Raw genomic sequence first — 20128 nt, forward strand, 5'->3', positions numbered from 1 at the left:
AATCATTGTTTTGAATTTAAAAATTTTAACTGCCTAGTACGGTCCTGTCGTTCAGACGAGGTCTGTCAAAAGAGGTTTAGAGTTTGACTTTGTGGTTAGTTTTATGCGTTATAGATCGAACGTTTGTGATTTTTGTAATTTAACATTCGTTTAACACTGAATTGTAATGAAAAACAAGAAGGAAATGCGTAAAAAACGGGACAGCAGTTCATCGTCTTCGAGTTCTTCAAGTTCATCCAGCAGCGAGTCTGAGAAAAGTCGCTCTAAGTCGCCAGCAAAAAAAAGTAAACAAGACAACAATCCAAAACATTCAAGAGACTCTTCAAAACATTCAAGACTTCGATCGCCGGTTAAGGATCGCGATGTAAAATCTAAGTGGGACAGTCCTGATGAACGAGTGGATAAAAAACGGTAAATAATCATCATTTATTTATAAGTTTTTCTCATTAAACAAGTTGATATTTATTCCAGAACATCGGAACATGGCAGGAGAGATAAACCATTACCAGATGACTATAGACACAGTAAATCATCAGACAACCACAGATTAGAACGATCCCGAGAGCGGAGACCTAGGGACAACAGTAGGGACAGAGAAAATGCTAGAGATTTAAATAACAGGGGTGATAGAAGATCAAGCAGGGATGGTAGGGACAATAATCAGAGCAGGCATAGGGGCAGCAGCAGAGATCATTCCACACATAGAAAAACATTTGAGAGGGATACAAGGGATAGAAGGAGAGACAGAAGCAGATCTCCACAGAGGTAGTTAAAATTGCTTAGTGTGGGTCATTTTAAGTACAAATTTCTTCAATTTTGCAGGTTTAAGAGCAGAAGACGTGGCCGGAGTCGCAGTAAATCGTTTGATCACTCGAAAGCGGTGTGGGGAAAGGATCAGCCGGACAAAAAGGCTCCAGAAGCGCCGAAAGAAAAAGAAAAACCCAACTTTGGTCTCTCTGGCAAGCTAACCGAAGAAACCAACACGTATAAAGGCGTCGTTATTAAGTATAGCGAACCTCCGGAGGCACGCAAACCTAAACGCAGATGGCGGCTGTATCCCTTCAAAGGTGAAAAGGCTATGCAAACACTTTACATTCACCGGGAAAGCGCTTACTTGATAGGGCGAGATCGAAAAGTGGTTGATATTCCAGTTGACCATCCGAGCTGCTCGAAACAACATGCTGCCCTGCAGTACAGGCTGGTGCCGTTCACTCGTGAGAATGGTTCTGTTGGTAAGAGAGTGCGGCCGTACCTAATTGATTTGGAATCTGCAAATGGGACGCTCATCAACAACAAGAAGATTGAATCAAAGAAGTATATCGAGTTGTTGGAGAGGGATGTTATCAAGTTTGGGTTTAGCTCGCGTGAGTACGTTGTTCTGCATGAGAACAGCAAGGATGAGGCGCAGGATGATGATGTCAACGATGAGCAAGTTGCACCACCTCCGTCTGCTTCTGCACCCGACGGGGATAACCCAGCTGCAGCAGCCACAACTTAAAATATTGATCCTACAGTGTAGGAAGTTATACATATTTAAGTATTCGTGTACAAGCAAATGTTACATAATCGATATAATTAAACCCTACAAGTTCACTGGGAACCTTTCCCCTTTTCTTTCATTTTATATTCCCGTTTCTCCATTCTTTTGCATCACCCAATTCCTTAGACAGTGGTAGAAAATGTTCACCGAAACATTTTTAAAATATTTTTAATGAGTGGCATGGAAAACATCCTTTATCTCCTGTTTTAATTGGGCAATTTGTGGTTGTTTATCGTCATGTTGTAGCTTATTAGATTCTCTTCAAAATGCACATTTTAGCGACCCTTAAATACTTCAGGATGTGCCCTAAAATGCCTATTAAAACATGAGATTTTTCACAATTTTTCAAATATGCTGCAGAAAATACCCTGTATCTTGTGAACCAATAAAGCAATTTAATGTTCTTACTAGTCAAATTGTTTTTAAGAATCCCTTTACAATATGTATACATTTTCCACCCTCTAGATTTTCAGGAAGTGCCCTAAAATGCCCTTCAAAAATGAGCAATTTTAGGAAAATTTGAAAACATGGTGTGGAAAACACCCTGTATCTAGTGAACCAATGGACTTTTTAAAGTTTCTTTACGCCAGAATATAGATAAAGAGTTTCTCTACATGATGCATACCTTTCCAATCTTCCAACCCTTCCGCAAGTGCCTTAAAATGCCCTTCAAAAATAAGCAATTTGAGAACAATTTGAAAACATGATGTGGAAAACACCCAGTATCTCTTGAACTAATTGATTTGCTTGAAGTTTCTCAACGTCATGGTATAGTTCGATAAACCCTCTACATAATGCATACCTGTTTTACTCTACAAATGCTTTGGAAGTGTCTTAAAATACCCTTCAAATATTGCAATATTTGTCCAATAAATTTCATTTTTTGGTCGAATAACAGGGTCGAATTTTTTCTGCCGAAGGACAGGGTAGAACTTTTTCTGTTAAAATATTTTCGGTCGAAAAGCAGGGCGGAACTTTTTCTTTTAAAAATTTTTGGCTGAAGAACAGGGTCGAACTTTTTCTGTTAAAAATTTTTCGGTCGGAGAACAGGCACGAACTTTTTTCTTAAAAATATTTTCGGTCGAAGAACAGGGTCGAACTTTTTCTTAAAAATATTTTCGGCTGAACAACAGGGTCGAACTTTTGTCTTAAATTTTTTCCGTCGAAACCGCCGCGATAAAATTACGAATATTTCGGGAACTAAAAGGGCTACGGAAGAAAGGACCACGTATTCTTGATCCTTGAAAAATTCTCTACAAGATGGCACCCTTTTTGAAAAACGACAAAAAATGCATAAAAAAATTTAACGAAAAGATTTTGTTATAAAAAAGGCAAAAGATTTCTCTTTTTTATGTCGAAAATTAAAAGTTGGAATTTTTAAATTTCGTTTGCGGATTCCTATCAAACGATTAAATTTTAGTAAATAATCCTAGTAATATTTTCTCCTAGCTTGCTTTCTTTAGGCCCTATTGGCTTTTAAAAACCACATATTGGTAGAATACATTTAAACAATTATTGTCGTGCATCTTTTAAATAATTGCTCAAATTAAAATTATGTACTAAAATAATCACTCTATAAAATTGCCCTCTTTGATAATTAGTGATTAAACAGTAATTTTTCTTAATTTTTTGTAAAAAGTAATTAATTATGAAAAAATTGGCGGAGGCGCCTGACATATTAAAGTGTAATTTAATTAATTATTAAAAACTAACTACCTTTTGAAAACATGGTGTGGAAAACACTCTGTATCTAGTGAATTAATTGATTTTTTCGAAGTTTTTCTACGTCAGAATGAGGTTAAAGAGTTCCTCTACACGATGCATACCTTTCCTACCTTCCAGCCCTTCCGGAAGTGCCTTAAAATGCCCTTCAAAAATGAGCAATTTTCAAAATTTGAAAACATGGTGTGGAAAACACCCTGTATCTAGTGATCTAATTGACTTTCTTAAAGTTTTTCTGCGTCAGAATGAGGTTAGAGAGTTCCTCTACACGATGTCTATGCTTTCAACCTTCCAGCCCTTCCGGAAGTGCCCTAAAATGCCCATCAAAAGTTGGCAATTTAATAAAAAATTGAAAACATGATGTGGAAAACGCCCTGTATCTCGTGAATTAATTGATTTTCTTTAAGTTTCTCAACGTCATGGTAGAGCTCCATAGACCCTCTACACTCCGCATACCTTTTTAACCCTATAAATCCTTTGGAAGTGTCTTAAAATGCCCTTCAAATATTGATATTTTTGTCCAATAAATTTCATTTTTTGGTCGAAGAACAGGGCCGAACTTATTCTGTTAAAAAATTTTCGGCCGAAGAACAGGGTCGAACTTTTTCTGTTAAAATATTTTCGGTCGAAAAACAGGGTGCAACTTTTCCTTTTAAATTTTTTTCGGCTGAAGAACAGGGTCGAACTTTTTCTGTTTAAATTTTTTCGATCGAAGAACAGAGTCGAACTTTTTTCCTAAAAATATTTTTGGTCGAAGAACAGGGTCGAACTTTTTTATTAAAAATATTTTCGGCTGAACAACAGGGTCGAACTATTTTCTTAAATTTTTTCCGTCGAAAGCGCCGAGAGAAAATTGCGATTATCTCGTGAACTAAAAGGGCTACGGAAAAATTGACCACATATTCTTGATCCTTGAAAAATTCTCTACAAGATTGCACCCTTTTTGAAAAACGACAAAAAATGCATAAAAAAATTTAACGAAAAGATTTTGTTATAAAAAAGGCAAAAGATTTCTCTTTTTTATGTCGAAAATTAAAAGTTGGAATTTTTAAATTCTGATTGCGAATTCTTATCAAACAATTAAATTTCAGAAATTAATCTTAGTTATATTTTCTCCTGGCATGCTTTGTTTAAGCCCTATTTGCTTTTAAAGATAACATAGATATATATTGAATACATTTAAACAATTATTGTCACGTATCTTTTAAATCGTTGCCCGAATTAAAATTATGTACTAAGATAATTACTTTATAAAATTGCCCTCTTTGATAATTAGTGATAAAACAGTCTATTTTCTTAATTTTTAGAAAAAAGTAATTAATTATAAAAAAAATGGCGGAAGCGCCTGACATATTAAAGTGTAATTTAATTAATTATTAATAACTAACTACCTCATTGTGTAGAGGGGCTATTAATTATCCAATTGTAACAACTTTTCATTTAATAGCACTAACAGTTTTACCTACAGATGTCATTTAGTAAAATGTGTACTCACATGCAGACTTAAGAATCAATTATCTCGGGAACTAGAAGAGATAAACGAAAACCGAAAACACTATAATGCTCAGCATCAAATCCAAGATAAGATAACATTTAAAAAATTTAAAATATAACATGTGCCTACAAAATTTTCCCACACGATTTTCTCGGAAAGTAAAAAAGTTAGAAAAGAACTTTCTTCATTTTGTTCATGTCGTGATAAGGATCTATAAAATGGCAGATTTAGTTTTTCCATTTTCCAAAGTTGACCAAATCCCACTCGAAAACTCGTCAAGACACTTCTGACTCTTCGAGCCCCAAAAAATTAACTTGTTAAAATTGTACCGAAAACGCTGTAATCGACTGAGTTTTCCAAGGGGATGAAAGATGCGGAAGTCAGTTTTCGATAAAAATCAATATTTCTGGAAAAATGAGTGGCAAATTAAAACTGATCAAATAAAACCAACTCTCCGATTTTCCCCAAATCCTTTCCAAACTGATGTAAACAAGGCCAGGAATCCATTAACCTAGGTTTGGTTGCGTTATCTAATTATTTTGCTATTGACCATTTTCAATTATTACATAAGTATATTATGAAAATTTTAATAATATGCTATATAATGTAAAAATTTAATTTACATTTAAATATGAAACCGTTTTTCTTGGCCCCTAATGGTTTTCTAAGATATAATAAAACCTGGTTTATTCGTTTTCAATCATTTACTAAGCAAAAAATAAAAATTGGAAATTGGACTTTTTTATTATTGAATATAGAAGAACATGTGATTCCACGTACTTTATCTTAATAAATTTTTGTTCTAAAATAAACAGTTTAGATGATAATCACCCTAACAGAGTCAGGTTTAGTAATTATTCAAATCAGAATAAAACGGTTTATAAGGGCTAAACGGTAAATGTTAGTTAAAAAAGTTACTAAAATAATCAATTTAGAATTAAATTATTTATCAAAGTCCAGAAACAAAATTAAAAAATTCCAATTTTTAATTTCAAACATCAAAAAAGAAATCTTTTGCCTTTTTTATGGACTTCTTAATCTTTTTCTTAAATAAAATGCAGCTTTTGAAATAATTGAAATTTTCAAATGCTGTTTTCGGATTTAGAGAGATAATTCAATTCTGTATTGACTATTTAAGTAATTATATCTCTAACATGAACCCTTTAGGTCCTATTTGTAATTTTTTACTTCAAGCTGTGAAATACAACAATAAAACATTACAAGTTTGTTTTTAAATGATCATGTGTAATGTAAACTTATTTTGTTCGATGCATTGATATTGCTTGTGTAAATTATGGTAATAACTCAATTATTTAATTTTTAAGTATTTGGTTGGTTTATTACCTCTGCTTCCTTCTAACGGAACTTTTGAGCAGCTAGAAGCAACAAGTGGGTGTATTCCAGTTGGCGGTTTCTGTTTCGCTGTTCTAGCAACTCGCGCGTGAGGCTGCTAGTTTATTATTTTGTTGTTTTATGATATTTGTTAATTGATAACATAGATATTGATAAACTGCATGATTTGATAAGAAAATAGGTAGTATTTTTTTCCTGAATTGTGAATTGTTTTCAGGTTTGGAATTAGATTTAGGTAAGTATAAGAAATTAACTATGGAACGTCTCTGCTTGAATTATAATATTGAAGTTGTGTTAAATACGATATGTGTTCCACACTGCATTAAGGGAGGTCCGAAGCTTCGCGGGCGTACAGTCAGTCGACATTTACTGTATATCCTAAACGTGTTAATTCTGAAGCATATCTAAACTTCTTGATTCAATCCGTCGAAGGACGCGTTGATCTCTCCTTTTGTTGCCTTCCCCTTGGGCCTAGCTAATTAGTGGTGCAATAAAATTGAATAGAATCGAACGTTTTTGTTAATTTTTTTGGTTGAAGAATAGGGCCGGACCTTTTCTTGTTAAATTTTTTTCGGTCGAAGAACAGGGTCAAACCTTTTCAGTTAAAATTCTTTTGGTCGAAGAACAGGGTCGAACTTTTCCTTAAAATACTTTGGCTGAACAACAGGGTCGAACTTTACTCTTTAAATTCCTTTCGTCAAAACTACTCTGAGATTAAATTACGATTATCTCGTGAACCAAAAAGGGTTACGGAAAAAGCGCCATTTCTACTTATATATGTAAAATTATAAAAATATGAATGTAAAATATATCTTCCTAAAACCACTAGTTAAATCAGTATTATTATTATTATTATTCCTCGTTTTCATGTCATTCCTTAAATTCATTGATTTTATATATAATCAACAATTGGTAGCCAATTTATTGACACTCAATTCTAAACGAGAGAACAAACGCTGAAAATCACAAATGGCGGGTTTAATTTAAATTCACGTATTGGTCAGTGGGCAGGTATTATTTTAAGGAGACTACAGGGTTTGAGCACGGATGGAAGATGTGGGATTGTGCGAAGACAATGGAGAAGAAACGACATGGAAAATCAGCGATTATTAAACAGACGTTTTATCGACGCAGGGCTGGAATTGAGCAAGATCCAACTTGGTATCGGACACCGATTAGAAACAGTCCGACTGTTTGTAATTCACTATGGGATTAGACACTAGACTACACTGAATTAACAATTAATTAAAAATTAAAAGTTAACTTACCTCTGCATGAGTTTGTAGATCTTCCAAAGGCTCTCCGAACAAAATGTTTACGATTCTCGACATGTAATCATTTCCAAATGGAAAAGTCGGAAACATTACTTTTACTGTTGCAGTTAAATTAGTTTCTTCTAGTTTTTCTTGTAGATTTTCAAGGATTACATTAGTTTCTGAATGATTTTCTGCATTTTCTTGTTGTTTGTCTTCATTGTTTGTTTCTGGTAGTTTAAACAAACTGACACTCAAGTTAAAAACTTCTTTCTGCAAGATTTTTTCGTATAATTCTTTAAAAATACCTTGTATATATTCGCAATTTGACGTAAAATCATCCAAATATTCGATTTGTCCGATATTATTCTCTGCTAAACTCTCAAGACGTTCAACATGCGCTGATAAGTGATTGTAATTCTGAACTAATGCCTGTGTTTCTTGTTTTAGCGATGTACGCATTTTCCTAGTGAATTTATCGGTGAATTCTTTAAATTCTATGCTTGAAATTATTTCGCTTGATTCTTCATTGAATTGTTCTTCGATTGTGTTTATTTCTTCTAAATGAGCTTGATATTTTGCTTCGTTTTCTTTATCAATCTCTGATTTTTGTTTAGTCATGTTTTTATTTAATTCTGTGAATTTTTTCTTTATGTTTGCAATTTCATCGATGTGATAATCACCGTCTTCGCTGAATAGTTTAATGTGTTTGATGAATTCCAGATTGAGGCTTTGTAATTCAGTAAAACGTGATGAAATTTTATCGTCCAGTTGTGTTTTTATTTGGTTCAGATCATCAATTGCTGTGTTTTTGAAGTGTTGAAGTTGTTTGGTTATTCCGGTGGTTGTATTCATATTTGCTAATGATTTATTTAATTTTTTCAACTCCATATTCATTTGGAATGTTATTCCGGCGTAAATATTTTCTTTCGGTGTGAATTTTATTAATTCTGTATTAATACCCTTTAAAAATAGGTTAGGGTTAAGGTTAGAATAAGGTTATGTTGTTTGACAGCCAATTTAACCTAAAAATATCTTACTTACCAAAATATGCTCATCTAATCTTTTCTTATGTTGAATTATTTCCGCAAGACGTACACGATACACATAATGAAATATTTCTTGATACATTTTAGCAATTAACGCTGATTTGAGTTGATAATGTCGATAGACAATGATGTAATTCTTTTCTATCCAAGTATTCGCGTATAATAATGTGTTCTCATGACAGAATTCCGAATTTTTCTTATGATATTGAGTAACTCTGCAAATAAATCATAGGGGAGAGTAGCCATATTTGGACCATTTTTATATTTTTTGATTTATAGAGCCACATATAAACTAGCGGAAAAGTAACTCACAAGGCTTACCAACAAAATGATATTTTTGGTTTAAGTAAAAATTATATTTATACCCCTCAAAGTTCAATTTTAAAAAATTGTGTTTTTGGTCCAAATTAAGAAACCGGTTTCCTAAATTGGACCATGTTTTTTTAACGGCAATTGACACAATAGTAAATTTTAGTTTTAGCAGTAACACAAGCACATTTTGTATAAACCAAAGTGCGGCATTTCATACAGTGGATCATTTCGAAGATTTGTGCTCGTCCACAAGCTTTTCTAGGAGGTCGAAAAAATGATATACGTTTTCCCTGTAAAACTCCGGTGTCTGTCTTCGGTCCAACTTGGGCAACTTGAAGAATTTATATATAATGATCAACAACAATCTTAATATAACATAACCTCTCAAAATTAATACTATAAATTATAGATAAATAAAGAAGCTTTCTGATGATAAAATAATAATCGGTAAAACTAACGTTTTAACGGCTTGACAGCTCTTGCACTTACGTCGTTATAATAGATTTGATAATCAATGATACACGAAGTTGTTGTCACGACGAAAGCACGCGGCAAGTTTTAACCCAAATAGTTGCATTAATTGTTTATAAATACGAGTAAAATAAGGGGCCAGTCAATTTTTGCATAAACTTCAACAGTCCGCGGATATCGTGGTGGTCCAACTTAGGCGCTGGTCCAAATTATGCTACCTTCCCCTAAATTTTAACTTTAGATGTTAAAATTTAAAAGATTACTAACCCATATAACCAGTTATGCATTGCTTTGATATCCGCATCGAATTCTTTCATCAATATCGGTTTGTTTTCCGGTGGGACAATTTCTATTCTCGACCGACGTCCGCGAAAAATCACAGGGTTAACATCATCATCACTTGGCATGCACTTAACAAAATAAGATATTTCTAGGTATAATATTTGACCACTTTCTACAATCATATCACGAAACCTGTCGAAATGACGTGCGTGTTTCTGATAACTTTCTTCAGATCTAAAAATTCAGTTCATTCATAACTTGTATTAGTTTTTTTTTACATATAAGTACGATTTTTGTAAGGAATCCAGTAACTTTTACAATCTCCCATTAATTTATTGAGAGAATCTTCATTTGGACCCATTCGCATTGTATCTATTGTTTTATTTAATGCTGCCATTGTAATCTAGAATTAAAAGTTGTTATTTTAGGTTAAAATAGCATTTTGAAGGTTAGAATTTGGCTACATATTCAAATTTAGCATTCTAACTGCAATACTTAACATTTTCTAACTTTAAAATACAAATTTAACCTAATATACATTTAAATATTATTATTTTAGGTTAAATTTAATTTTTGAAGGTTATACTATGCGTACATCATCATCATCATCTGAAGTATTAATTAAATCCCACAAATCCATAGAAAATATATCAGTGACTTCAAGCTGCCGCACAAAATGTTGATCCCAAATGTGTAGACCTTTCACAACGGCTTGCTTACAAAATTCAACTTCATCCGCCAATCTATCGACAACATCTCGCCATCTTCCCATCATTACCTCCGTGTACTCAGTCACTTTTTCATAACTTTCAAATTCAAACATCGATCTGTAGACTTCATCGTAAATACCCCAAAAGTCACGTTTTGGTAACCCAACGAAATCTGTCTCAATCATGTGCACTTCATCGAAACGTCCTTCGTAGATGCGCTTCAAAACTTTGTAAATCATATTCGTTGCACCCTGGCCTTCTGATTCCAATTGGAATATCTCCATTGTTAAATTTTCTGTAAACGCTTTGACTTTTAGCAGTGTTAAGACACCATCGTCAATGTCATCTCCCGAAGAATATTTGTCTTTATTCCTTTGCTGTTCTTCATATTTACGTTGATAATCAAATTTAAGTTTATCGACTTTTTTCAACCAAATATTCTCGTTACTCAACGCAATATTCATCAGTTGACTTTGTAGCTCTGAATAAGCGTAGTGGTTCGATAATGTCATCTGATTCAGTAACATTATTTCATTTTCAAAGTACAATTGAAGTTCGTGCGGTAATTTATAAGAAATCTTTGTTAAATCTTCATAAGCAGATCGAAAAGCTGCTTTTAATGAATTCATACGTTCCAATTCAATCTGTTTCAGTTGGGAATCGTGTTTAGTTATCGCTAGTTTCATCTCATTGCAGCGAATCGCAATCATTTCTTTCAATCGTTTAAACATTTCTTCGTACGAGCGTATAGTTGCTTTGGTTTTATTAAAATCAAATGTATATTTCTCCATGTCTTCCTCTACGTATTTCTTTGTATTAAAAATGCATTGTTTTACATTTTCAGACGCGTTTCGAATCTTGTTTTCCGTTTCTACTTTGATTTTAATCATGACGTCTTTAAGATCAGATAAGCGTTGATCGTGAAGTTTTTGTTTGTCAGCGAGTAAATTCTCGATAATTTTCGAGGGTTTTGTATTAGGGGCTGGAAATTAAGGAATTTATTATGGTTTTAATGATTTTTCTGTAATATTTTTACTCCAATCCGTTGGTAATGCATTTATTTCGGATGGTAATGAATGTTTGATCATTTTGCGATGATTTTTGCGATCATATCGAATGGTACTGATTGAATTTGGGGAAAGTAACGGTGTAGACATTATATTTATTTATTTGCAATATAAAAAAAAGTATAAACTGTGACTGACAGAGGTATAAATAATGTTTTTGTTTAAAAATGAGAAATTCAGATAACAGTCACATTCGTATGTCTAGTCGTATAACCTCACAAACTCATAGTGAAGTAAGTGAGTTTGTTATTATTTCTTGAACAAAAGTGGGCTTTAAAATGTTTATAACAAAGATTTCTCGATTATGTAATATTCCAAGGAATATTTCTTTAATCACACAACGAAAAATCAATAATTTGCCGCATCAGTTGCCACTGACAACAAGATTATTAAATCCATGCATTGGATCAGTTATCAGTTGGAACAAACAAGACTGTAACAGTGTAACAATAAAAGTGAACTACTCATCAAACATCACACAAGAATCTCCGCCTTTAGATGCTGCAACATTTGAGAATATTTGTGAAGAAACCTTGGATCATCTCACTGAATACTTTGAAGAGTTAGTGGAATTAGAACCTAATTTAAAAGATGCAGATATTTCATACAGTGTAAGAAATTGTAGTATATTGCAGACATGATTATTTTATTGGTATTTATTTACAGAGTGGAGTATTGACTGTATCCCTAGGAGATTCTGGAACTTATGTCATCAATAAACAATCACCAAACAAGCAAATCTGGTTGAGTTCTCCAACTTCAGGCCCAAAAAGGTTTGATTTTGATACAAAACAACAATATTGGGTGTACAGTCATACTGGGGTGTCTCTACATGCTCTTCTACAAGAAGAACTACCAAAAATCTTCACAAGTGTGAAGGATATTGACTTTTCAAGGTGTTGTTATAGTAAATTGTAGTCTGTCGTGTATGTTGGGTTGTATACATTACTTTATTATAAATTTGTAAGAGTTTTAAACCGACGCCATTATGGAGGTGATGGAGGATGGTAATCTCATGGACAAAGTCTTGATTTTGATCCAACGTGATATGGAATATTATACTGTGAGTTCCCACAAGTAAAAACAATCTATATTGTAATTTGTTTATACATCTAGGAGAAACAATCAGTTCTCCAAGAAAAAATCTGTCCTGGTGTGGTTGGAGGTAAGTTAGACTTTCCTCGGTCGGCGTCTTTTGCCGCTGTGAAACTTGTCCTTTGGTGGGAGGACGAGTTCGTAGCCGCTTACAAGAAGGACTCTGGTTTCCTTCAACAGCAGAAACCCACAAAAGTTTCAAATGACGAACATGGCGCTGGTATTGTTAAAACCTCAGATCCGGCTAAATTTACGGCGGCCATAACGAAATCCTCTGATCAACTCCTTGATCACTTGCATGTTTTGACTCAAGAGGCGCTTGATCATGCTGATTTAACTGTGTTAACCGGTACTATCGGTGCGGCAGCGTTGATTAAAAACTGTCTGTGGTGTTATGTCCAACGCAGTGAAGGTAAACAAGCCGGTTTAGACGAATTGCAGAAGTATCAAAAGAAATATCAAGAAATGGGCGAAGCATTGGCGGAAAGATTGCTTGACTTACACTCGCGATTGTTGTCTTTGTACATTTTACAAGACTCTGAGGGTTTAGATTGGGAAAATGAGCGTGTTTTCTGTGAATCTGAGCGGGGATCTTATGTTATACAAATGTGGTGGCTATACATGCAAGGTAAATAATATAATATTAAATAATGAGTTATTTTCAAACAAATATTGTGATTATTTTCACTTTTTAGGTACCAAAGATGATCTCTGGAACACTGTCCCTCCCAAAATGGCGCAGCGTGTCTTTGCAGGCATGTTAAACGAGTCTTTAACCATCTTAACAGTAAGATATTCACATGCAATGCCATCGAAAGCAAGAAGTCAACTCTACACAGTCGATATATCAAATTTATTACTTTGTGTAACAAAACTGTTGCCAGCAATCTGCAACACAGCCAATGAGTTCACCGGAAGTCAACTGAACACACAAAACAAAATGCTGCGTGATATTCATTCAAAGTGTCAGGAATTATTAACCTGTCTTTTATTGCGTGGCAGTGACTTGCATGTTTTATACAAAATGTTCAAGCGAGGTTATGATCAGATAGGTATACTCAAGCCTAAGCTACCAGGACCAAGTCCCTGGATCACTTTTACCATGAATCATCTTTATCCGGAGTTGGACTTAACTTCTGCGAGTTCTTTTATTGAATTATTGGTCCTTTTACCGCAGCCCCAACCAAATTGGGCGCAGTTGTTGAAATTCATCTGTATGGATGAATGTAAAGTCGGGAAAATCTTCTTGAACGCCGCTTTGAATGAATTGAAACGTTTTCAAGATGATTCTTCATTTTACATTCAAAAATAGCAAAATGCGGTGTTTTTCTCTGCTCGGGAGATGGTTCTTGTAAAGGCGTTGACACAACCAGTACCTTTTTGACAATGAAACATTATCATGATATAATCATGGCGTTTACATTTTTGGTGTTAACAATTGGCAACGAACGTGAATACAGGCAATTACTACTAAAATTCATAACGAAAGATGCAACATGGATGAAATCGTTTGATAAACGCCATGTTTGGTCCCAGCAACGACCACCTTGGTATGAAGCAATCGTCCAATTAGCGAAACCTTTAATGAAACCCATTAGTGATATTGTTATCAATGCAGTGAAGACTGGTGCGAGCATGTATCAAGCATCATCGATTGTTTTGACTGCTTTTACTCAACTATGGGATTGCATAGGACCGGAATTGTTTATCATATCAAGCATGCTACAAGATTTACTGTCAACTAGTGTTGTCCCGATGGGCAACTCAGTTTTGTTGCAATTTTTAATCAGTGGACTGTATTCGGAACTTTTGGAAAGCTCTACATCTAATCCACCAAGCGTGACGATTCATTTAGAAGATGATAAAGGAAATAAAGCAAAAGATAGTTTATTTGACGGTACAAAGAGTACTCCTGAAGAAATAGCATTGGCTGTAGCTGAGGCTCTATGCGGAATTGATGAAGATAATAAACATACAGAGGAAATCAACGCATTATTACATGAAGCTAAGCGTGCTACAGAAGATAATCCGATGAATACTGAAGGAATACGCCGAGCAACTCATTCTGATAATGTTTTAGAAGTAATGACTAGTTTACTCTTGAGTAGCAAACAAGGCAAGCGAAGTTTAAAGGTAATTTGATCATGTTTAATCTTTTGAAGGTAAAAAACAAGTTTTTTATAGATTTTGCATCATTTTATGCAAAACAATGATGAATGGTTAATGGATATTCTCCAAGGGAAGTCCACAGAGTTAAAACCAACTTTGGCCAACAAAAAAAGCAAAGGTTTATTACACACTATGTTTTACATCGGCGATAAACCTTTCGATGAAGTATAAACATGAATATATTTAAATATTTTACGCAGAATTTAAAAAAAAAAATAAATTTTAGTTGTTAATTGGTAACTGGACACCCAACTGGCAACAATTGTTCACTGTACCCATGGGTCTGAACGCGCACCGTGTCGCTGTGCAGATATTTGCACGCTGGGATCTAAAACATGGTAATAATCAGGAAACACTTGTGAATATTCAGAAAATTCTGAAACCCACAAGTGCTTAATTAGTTTCTTCAATTGTTATATGCAATGATCTGCGTTTTATTGCTTAATATCCTTGTGGAGATCTCTTTTAGAAAGACACCTAGTGAAATACCCATGCCAATCATCCAAAAACCAAAACACCCTTTCAAATGATTCATGTTTAAGTCAATATTGACATTTCCCTCTTTGTAATATTTTATTTTCTGTTGGAAAGTCATTTCTCCAATCGCTCTTAAACACTACAATCATTTTTGAATCACATATTGTTTTAAATTGATTGAAACACTTACATCAGCTTCCCAAAACTCCAACAAACCCGCTTCGAATGCATTTTCCACGATTTTACCAAGTTCCATTGTATGCATTGAGTTTTTACGTATTGTAAAGTAATAGTAATTCGTGAATAACATAGGTGTTATAGGTTTATATCTGCCGTGCATTTGTATTAAATGTTCTTCAAATTCGTAGTATCCTCCAGTTACTCTTCGATATCTTGCAACCGCATATTTCCCACTGTAGAGCAATCTTTTCGACAGTTCAAAATCAGTATTATTTGGTATTAAGTAAATTTTGTCGTATAACGTTTTATAAACTTTTCTCTTGTCTTTGCTGAGTATATCATAGTAAGCATCGAAGAATAACAGTCGTAGGGAACTATCAGCGAGTTCATCAAGAGTATTGATGTCATTTTCGTAGACTGGAGCTACAACTACACTAGATAAACGTGAATTGTAAGCTGTAACAAGCAAAACACTCGAGAAAAGTATCAAAATGACGATGATTTTTAAAAATATGCTGTTCTGGACATCCTCGGTGAGTGTCCCGGGTTGATTGATGAAGAATCCATACATTTTGATATTGCTAAGTTCTGATTTGCTGTGGGTTTTGTTGGGATGCTTCAAAATTTGTAGTTGTCTGCGTAGATAAACTAATAATCTAGCTGAGAGAAAGATTAAAATGATTGCAAGCCATGAATAAACTTCGAATACTTCTGCGAACATAAACCAGCCATATTTTAACCTAAAACACCCCAAAAATAGCACATATTTAAGGTTATTTTGCATATTTACTTTGGTAGAGGTACAGAAACTTCATAAGTGTATCTAACACTTCTGAGGTTATCCACGTGTGGCAAGAAAACGCTTCCTCCGTAAATTAAATCGGTATATTCATCATCTTCTATTATCAAACCATTTAGTATCCCATAACCCGTCCAGTTAGAATATATATTGCCGTATGTATAAGATAGAGAATCATTTGGGTAAATATTTAATGTAAAGTTGAATTTCTGTGCGTATTTTGTTACTACATTATGTTCATTTCCATATTCATCATCTGTAACATCAAAAAGGTTATATCCGGCCGCCATTTTGATTTTTACTAACCTAGATCACAATATGCGAACGGGACTCTTGTCATGCAAGGAGCACGCAGTTCTCTTCCTTGTTGGTCAGTAACTTTATCAGGAAACAGATTAAAATTGAATTTAAAACTTTGATTTTGTGCAAACCAAATGTCTAGTAATACTGGATTATTGTTATCTTCTATACCGACATATTTATGTGTATATAACCTCACTTCTAGGCTATTATCTAAAGGTAACAAAAGTTTATTATCTTCTACTTGATTTTCTAATATGAATACTATTAATATATCTCTAACAAACGTCAAAGTTGATATATTAAAGAAAATATCAAATTCTTCTTGGTTATCTACAATGATAACATATTTTCTGTCATTATACATTCCATCACTGTCAATTCGAATCACTCTCTCAACTTGATACAAAGCGCTAGATGCATTTTCACAATGAATTAAAAAATTCTTACAGATTTGTTGAGAATCCAACTGAAAATTATCAACAACTTGTGTTAAAATAGCAGGAACTGTTGATAAATGAACAATGTCTTTGTTTCTATCAAAAGTATACATTATACAAATTGTATCATTGAAATATTTAGACATAATCAAATTAATCAACGTGTTTAGATACCAGGATGTAATCATTTTGTAACCTTTCGAGTGGTTTATAAGGAAATGATACAGAATTAACGCGCAAAGTGTTTTCAAACATTAATAATTGATTAATACGAAAGCATAAACAAGTAAACAATTTATCCTTCTTTTTTGAGGTTATTTTTTTGTTATGTAGGTTATGTAGGTTGCCCTATTTTTTCTTTGTTTTATATTATTATTTATTAACTGTAAATATGCATTGTTGTTGTGATGTCCTGTTCATGATTGATGCTCGACGTGAGGATAAACATAACAAGTGTAAACAACTCATAATGGGACGATTAAAGAGTTTTAGTTTTTTAGAAAAAGAAAAAATTAAATTTTTTAAAGATTTTTATTAATTTTAAAGAGTAAATTCAATTTTAGGAGTTTTAGAATGATATTTTCTGTGGGTTTTTGCCATGTAAACTTCTTTTATGAATACAACACTTGCAATAATCAATCCGATCATCCAAAAAGCAAAACATCCTTTTAAATGGTTCATGTTCAAGTCAACAGTTACTTTGTCGAATGAATAATCTTGTATTTGTTGTTGAAAAGTAATATTTTCCCATGCTCTTAACGCCTGCAACAATTTTTCTTTTTATTTTATCAAAATTTTTATATTATTCTTACGTCTTCTTCCCAAAACTTCATCAAACCAGCCTCAAATGCAGTATTAACCAATTTATCCAACTCAACAGTGTGCATTGAGTTTTCTTTCAAGAGAATATAATAATTATCCGAGAATAACTCAGGTGTAATCGGTTTAAACTTCTTGTACATTTGATATAAATGTTCTAAATACTCAAAATATTCCCCTGTTGATCTTCTATATCTTGCCACCGCATATTTTCCACTAGAAAGTAGCTTTTCCGACAATTCAAAATCAGTATTATTCGGAATCAGATAAATTTTTTGATATAATTTTTTATAAACTGTTCTTGTGTCTCTACGTAAGAGATTATAGTATTCATCAAAGAATAATATCTGTAAATCACTATCAGCGAGTTCTTCAAGCGTTTTGATATTATTTTCGTACTCTGGTGCGACCATAACACTGGATAATCGTGAATTGTAAGCTGTAACAAGTAAAACACTTGAAAAAAGTAGCAAAATTACGATGTATTTTAAAAACGCGCTGGTTTTTATGTCCTTGGTCAATGCAGTGGGTTGATTTATGAAGAATCCATACATGGTTATGTTTGTTATGTGGGAAGTATGCTTTTCTGATTGGTTTTCAAAATATTGAGTTTTTTATGGAAAAACACTAAAAATCTCGCTGAAAAATAGATCCCAAGGAGTAGAAGCCATGAAAATAGGTTAAACACGTGCGCGTACATGAACCAACCATATTTTAACCTAAAAATTAAAAAATTTAAAAGTTTTTGATAAAAATATTTGATTTTACTTTGGTAATGGTACGGAAACTTCATAAGTATAGATTACACTCTGATTACATCCATATAATCATCTCGAGGTGTACCACCATAAATTAAGTCACAATAGCTGTCATCTTCGTTTAATAACCCAGCGATTATACCATCCGCGGTTCCGTTTAGGTATATATTACCAAAATTCTCTTCTGTCATATTGTCATAAATATTTAGCGTGAAATTAAATCTCTGGACGTATTTTAAGACTGCATTGTGTTCATTTCCCATTCCGTTAACTGGAAACACAACATTACATAACCTAATATAACCTAACATTTTAAAAACTTACTTAAATCACAATTTGAATATGGTAATCGATACATGCAAGGGACACGTAGTTCTCTTCCTTGTTGGTCGGTGACTTTATCAGGAAATAGGTTATGTTTGTATTTAAAACTTTGATTTTTGCAAACCAAATGTCTAATAGTATTGGATCATTGTTACCTTCTACACCGACATATTTATGTGTATATAACAATATTTCTTGTTGTTTATCTTGTTTATCTTTAGTATTTTTTATGTAAATGATTAATACGTCCCTGATGAAATTTAAATTTGCATTGAAGAAGAAATCATTGAATACTTCTTCGTCATCTATGATGATAACGTATTTTCTGTTGTTGTACATTCCATCAGTGTTCAATTTAATGAATATTTCAACTAACATCAAACCAGAAGAAGCCACTGTGCAGTGAATGAGAAAATTTCGGCAGATTCTGTCTGGATCCAAGTCAAAATGGTCAATATCGATCATAATAGCAGGAATTGTTGATAAATGGACAGGTTCTTTGTTGTCATCAAAAGTATATATTATACAGATTGAATTGTTGAAATATTGTGACATAATTAGATTAACTAATATGTTTAGAGACCAATTTTGGGTCATTGTGAGTTATTGCCGCTAATTTGAAGGAGTAAAGTTGTTATTCACTGATAAATTTATTTGAAGGAATTGTATTGCGTGTGGATATAGTGATTAATTATAAAGTAGGTGAATTTATTATTGGAAGATGTAAATAAATTGTTATTATTGTTTTGATTGATGGATAAACATGTCGAGTTTGTCAATATGCGTGGGTATTGCCTATTAGCCACTAGCAGACGCGGAGAAAGAAAAGGGGGAAGCTAAATAGCTTTAAACGGACTGCTGGACGATTATGTACTGCGCGCAACCCGCGAAAAGTAGAGGGGGTAGCTGATCTAGTAAAGCATGGATTGCCTATGTAATATTTAAAAGTAGAGAAGAAACAATAATATATAACTCGTTTGATTTTCGAATTTGTTGGTAAAAACTGCAATTTTGTTAATTTCCAGTTAATTTTAATTTATTTTATTAATAACTTTTGAATTCAGTAGGTTACAATAAAAATTCTTTTACTAATCGATTCAATATTAAATTCTGCGTCTAAATGAGAAAAATTAAATTGTTTACACAATTCCCTGAGAATTTATTCAGCAAAATGAGTACATTTTCTTAGAAAAACGCTTTAAATCACGTATAAATCTTTGTTTATGAATATTTATTACAAAACTAGTATTAAATAATTAACTAATAGTCCTAAACCTATTATTAGACATTATATTTGCAAAGGTGCATCACTGTCATTCGATTCTGACAGAAAAAAATCACAATTTGACAATTTACACCCAAAATAATTAACAAAAGTGAAAGATCAAAACTTAGGTTAAGTACAAGTCAAAATAATGACAAATCAAAATAATGTCATCCGTTCTAATCATGATTCAGACATAATTCCCATAATTCTGCACGTTATCATCTCGTACATATTTCTCACACGCAA

At 33.2% G+C, this 20128-nt stretch overlaps 5 protein-coding genes and 1 long non-coding RNA gene across 12 annotated transcripts; 3 read left to right on the top strand and 3 right to left on the bottom strand.

Moving 5' to 3' along the window:
* The first annotated feature begins 32 nt into the window (after positions 1-32).
* LOC135790137 (uncharacterized) lies at positions 33-1950 on the top strand. The gene is made up of 3 exons (XM_065300193.1): positions 33-411; positions 472-765; positions 823-1950. Exons 1-3 carry the CDS (start codon positions 167-169, stop codon positions 1496-1498), a joined length of 1215 nt encoding a protein of 404 aa, XP_065156265.1. The 5' UTR covers positions 33-166; the 3' UTR covers positions 1499-1950.
* Positions 1951-7383: 5433 nt separating this feature from the next.
* Positions 7384-11364, bottom strand: LOC135791149 (uncharacterized). 6 transcript variants are annotated; one of them, XR_010547943.1, is made up of 7 exons: positions 11224-11364; positions 10073-11169; positions 9766-9880; positions 9670-9711; positions 9463-9605; positions 8408-8627; positions 7384-8326 (listed from the first exon to the last, which is right to left on the bottom strand). XR_010547943.1 is itself a non-coding variant. In XM_065301461.1 (4 exons), the coding sequence occupies exons 1-4, from the start codon at positions 11342-11344 to the stop codon at positions 9656-9658; spliced, it is 1389 nt and encodes a 462-aa protein (XP_065157533.1). In that variant the 5' UTR covers positions 11345-11364; the 3' UTR covers positions 8739-9655. The 6 variants fall into 6 exon arrangements, 1 of the variants encoding a protein (XP_065157533.1); XR_010547942.1 differs by adding an exon at positions 9214-9419 and having other exon boundaries at positions 9472-9711; XR_010547941.1 differs by adding an exon at positions 9214-9409 and having other exon boundaries at positions 9463-9711.
* Positions 11365-11532: 168 nt separating this feature from the next.
* Positions 11533-12353, top strand: fh (frataxin). Its single transcript, XM_065301462.1, has 2 exons — positions 11533-11865; positions 11921-12353. Exons 1-2 carry the CDS (start codon positions 11533-11535, stop codon positions 12170-12172), a joined length of 585 nt encoding a protein of 194 aa, XP_065157534.1. The 3' UTR covers positions 12173-12353.
* LOC135791152 (uncharacterized) lies at positions 12183-15156 on the top strand. Its single transcript, XM_065301463.1, has 6 exons — positions 12183-12317; positions 12371-12977; positions 13045-13623; positions 13662-14482; positions 14534-14683; positions 14745-15156. The coding sequence occupies exons 1-6, from the start codon at positions 12243-12245 to the stop codon at positions 14913-14915; spliced, it is 2403 nt and encodes an 800-aa protein (XP_065157535.1). The 5' UTR covers positions 12183-12242; the 3' UTR covers positions 14916-15156.
* On the bottom strand, positions 14925-16264 carry LOC135790849 (uncharacterized). Its single transcript, XM_065301132.1, has 3 exons — positions 15966-16264; positions 15186-15915; positions 14925-15134 (listed from the first exon to the last, which is right to left on the bottom strand). Exons 1-3 carry the CDS (start codon positions 16262-16264, stop codon positions 14925-14927), a joined length of 1239 nt encoding a protein of 412 aa, XP_065157204.1.
* Positions 16265-17226: 962 nt separating this feature from the next.
* LOC135791153 (uncharacterized) lies at positions 17227-20055 on the bottom strand. Of its 2 annotated transcripts, XR_010547945.1 has the most exons (4): positions 18616-20055; positions 18302-18562; positions 17527-18252; positions 17227-17476 (listed from the first exon to the last, which is right to left on the bottom strand). It is a non-coding gene; the product is annotated as an uncharacterized lncRNA (long non-coding RNA). The 2 variants fall into 2 exon arrangements; XR_010547944.1 differs by having other exon boundaries at positions 17527-18562.
* Between the last annotated feature and the right edge of the window lie 73 nt (positions 20056-20128).

This window comes from Atheta coriaria, unplaced genomic scaffold (assembly GCF_025399875.1).
Source record: "Atheta coriaria isolate IRGN ID8LTWV9N9 unplaced genomic scaffold, Caltech_Dcor_3.1 hic_scaffold_4_pilon, whole genome shotgun sequence".
Taxonomy (NCBI): domain Eukaryota; kingdom Metazoa; phylum Arthropoda; class Insecta; order Coleoptera; family Staphylinidae; genus Dalotia; species Dalotia coriaria.

What these genes read in the sequence shown, in the direction of transcription:
- LOC135790849 (XM_065301132.1), bottom strand. Translation starts at nt 16,264, where the DNA reads ATGGCGGCCGGATATAACCTTTTTGATGTTACAGATGATGAATATGGA. An exon ending in GTTTCTGTACCTCTACCAAA is followed by an intron (nt 15,916 to 15,965) that starts GTAAATATGCAA and finishes GGGGTGTTTTAG; the next exon opens with GTTAAAATATGGCTGGTTTA. An exon ending in TGGAGTTTTGGGAAGCTGAT is followed by an intron (nt 15,135 to 15,185) that starts GTAAGTGTTTCA and finishes AAATGATTGTAG; the next exon opens with TGTTTAAGAGCGATTGGAGA.
- LOC135791152 (XM_065301463.1), top strand. Translation starts at nt 12,243, where the DNA reads ATGGAGGTGATGGAGGATGGTAATCTCATGGACAAAGTCTTGATTTTG. An exon ending in GTGGTGGCTATACATGCAAG is followed by an intron (nt 12,978 to 13,044) that starts GTAAATAATATA and finishes TTCACTTTTTAG; the next exon opens with GTACCAAAGATGATCTCTGG. An exon ending in AAGGCAAGCGAAGTTTAAAG is followed by an intron (nt 14,483 to 14,533) that starts GTAATTTGATCA and finishes AGTTTTTTATAG; the next exon opens with ATTTTGCATCATTTTATGCA.
- fh (XM_065301462.1), top strand. Translation starts at nt 11,533, where the DNA reads ATGTTTATAACAAAGATTTCTCGATTATGTAATATTCCAAGGAATATT. An exon ending in ATGCAGATATTTCATACAGT is followed by an intron (nt 11,866 to 11,920) that starts GTAAGAAATTGT and finishes ATTTATTTACAG; the next exon opens with AGTGGAGTATTGACTGTATC.
- LOC135790137 (XM_065300193.1), top strand. Translation starts at nt 167, where the DNA reads ATGAAAAACAAGAAGGAAATGCGTAAAAAACGGGACAGCAGTTCATCG. An exon ending in GAACGAGTGGATAAAAAACG is followed by an intron (nt 412 to 471) that starts GTAAATAATCAT and finishes TATTTATTCCAG; the next exon opens with AACATCGGAACATGGCAGGA. An exon ending in AGAAGCAGATCTCCACAGAG is followed by an intron (nt 766 to 822) that starts GTAGTTAAAATT and finishes TCAATTTTGCAG; the next exon opens with GTTTAAGAGCAGAAGACGTG.
- LOC135791149 (XM_065301461.1), bottom strand. Translation starts at nt 11,344, where the DNA reads ATGTCTACACCGTTACTTTCCCCAAATTCAATCAGTACCATTCGATAT. An exon ending in TGCATTACCAACGGATTGGA is followed by an intron (nt 11,170 to 11,223) that starts GTAAAAATATTA and finishes CTTAATTTCCAG; the next exon opens with CCCCTAATACAAAACCCTCG. An exon ending in CTTCAGATGATGATGATGAT is followed by an intron (nt 9,881 to 10,072) that starts GTACGCATAGTA and finishes TTTTAATTCTAG; the next exon opens with ATTACAATGGCAGCATTAAA.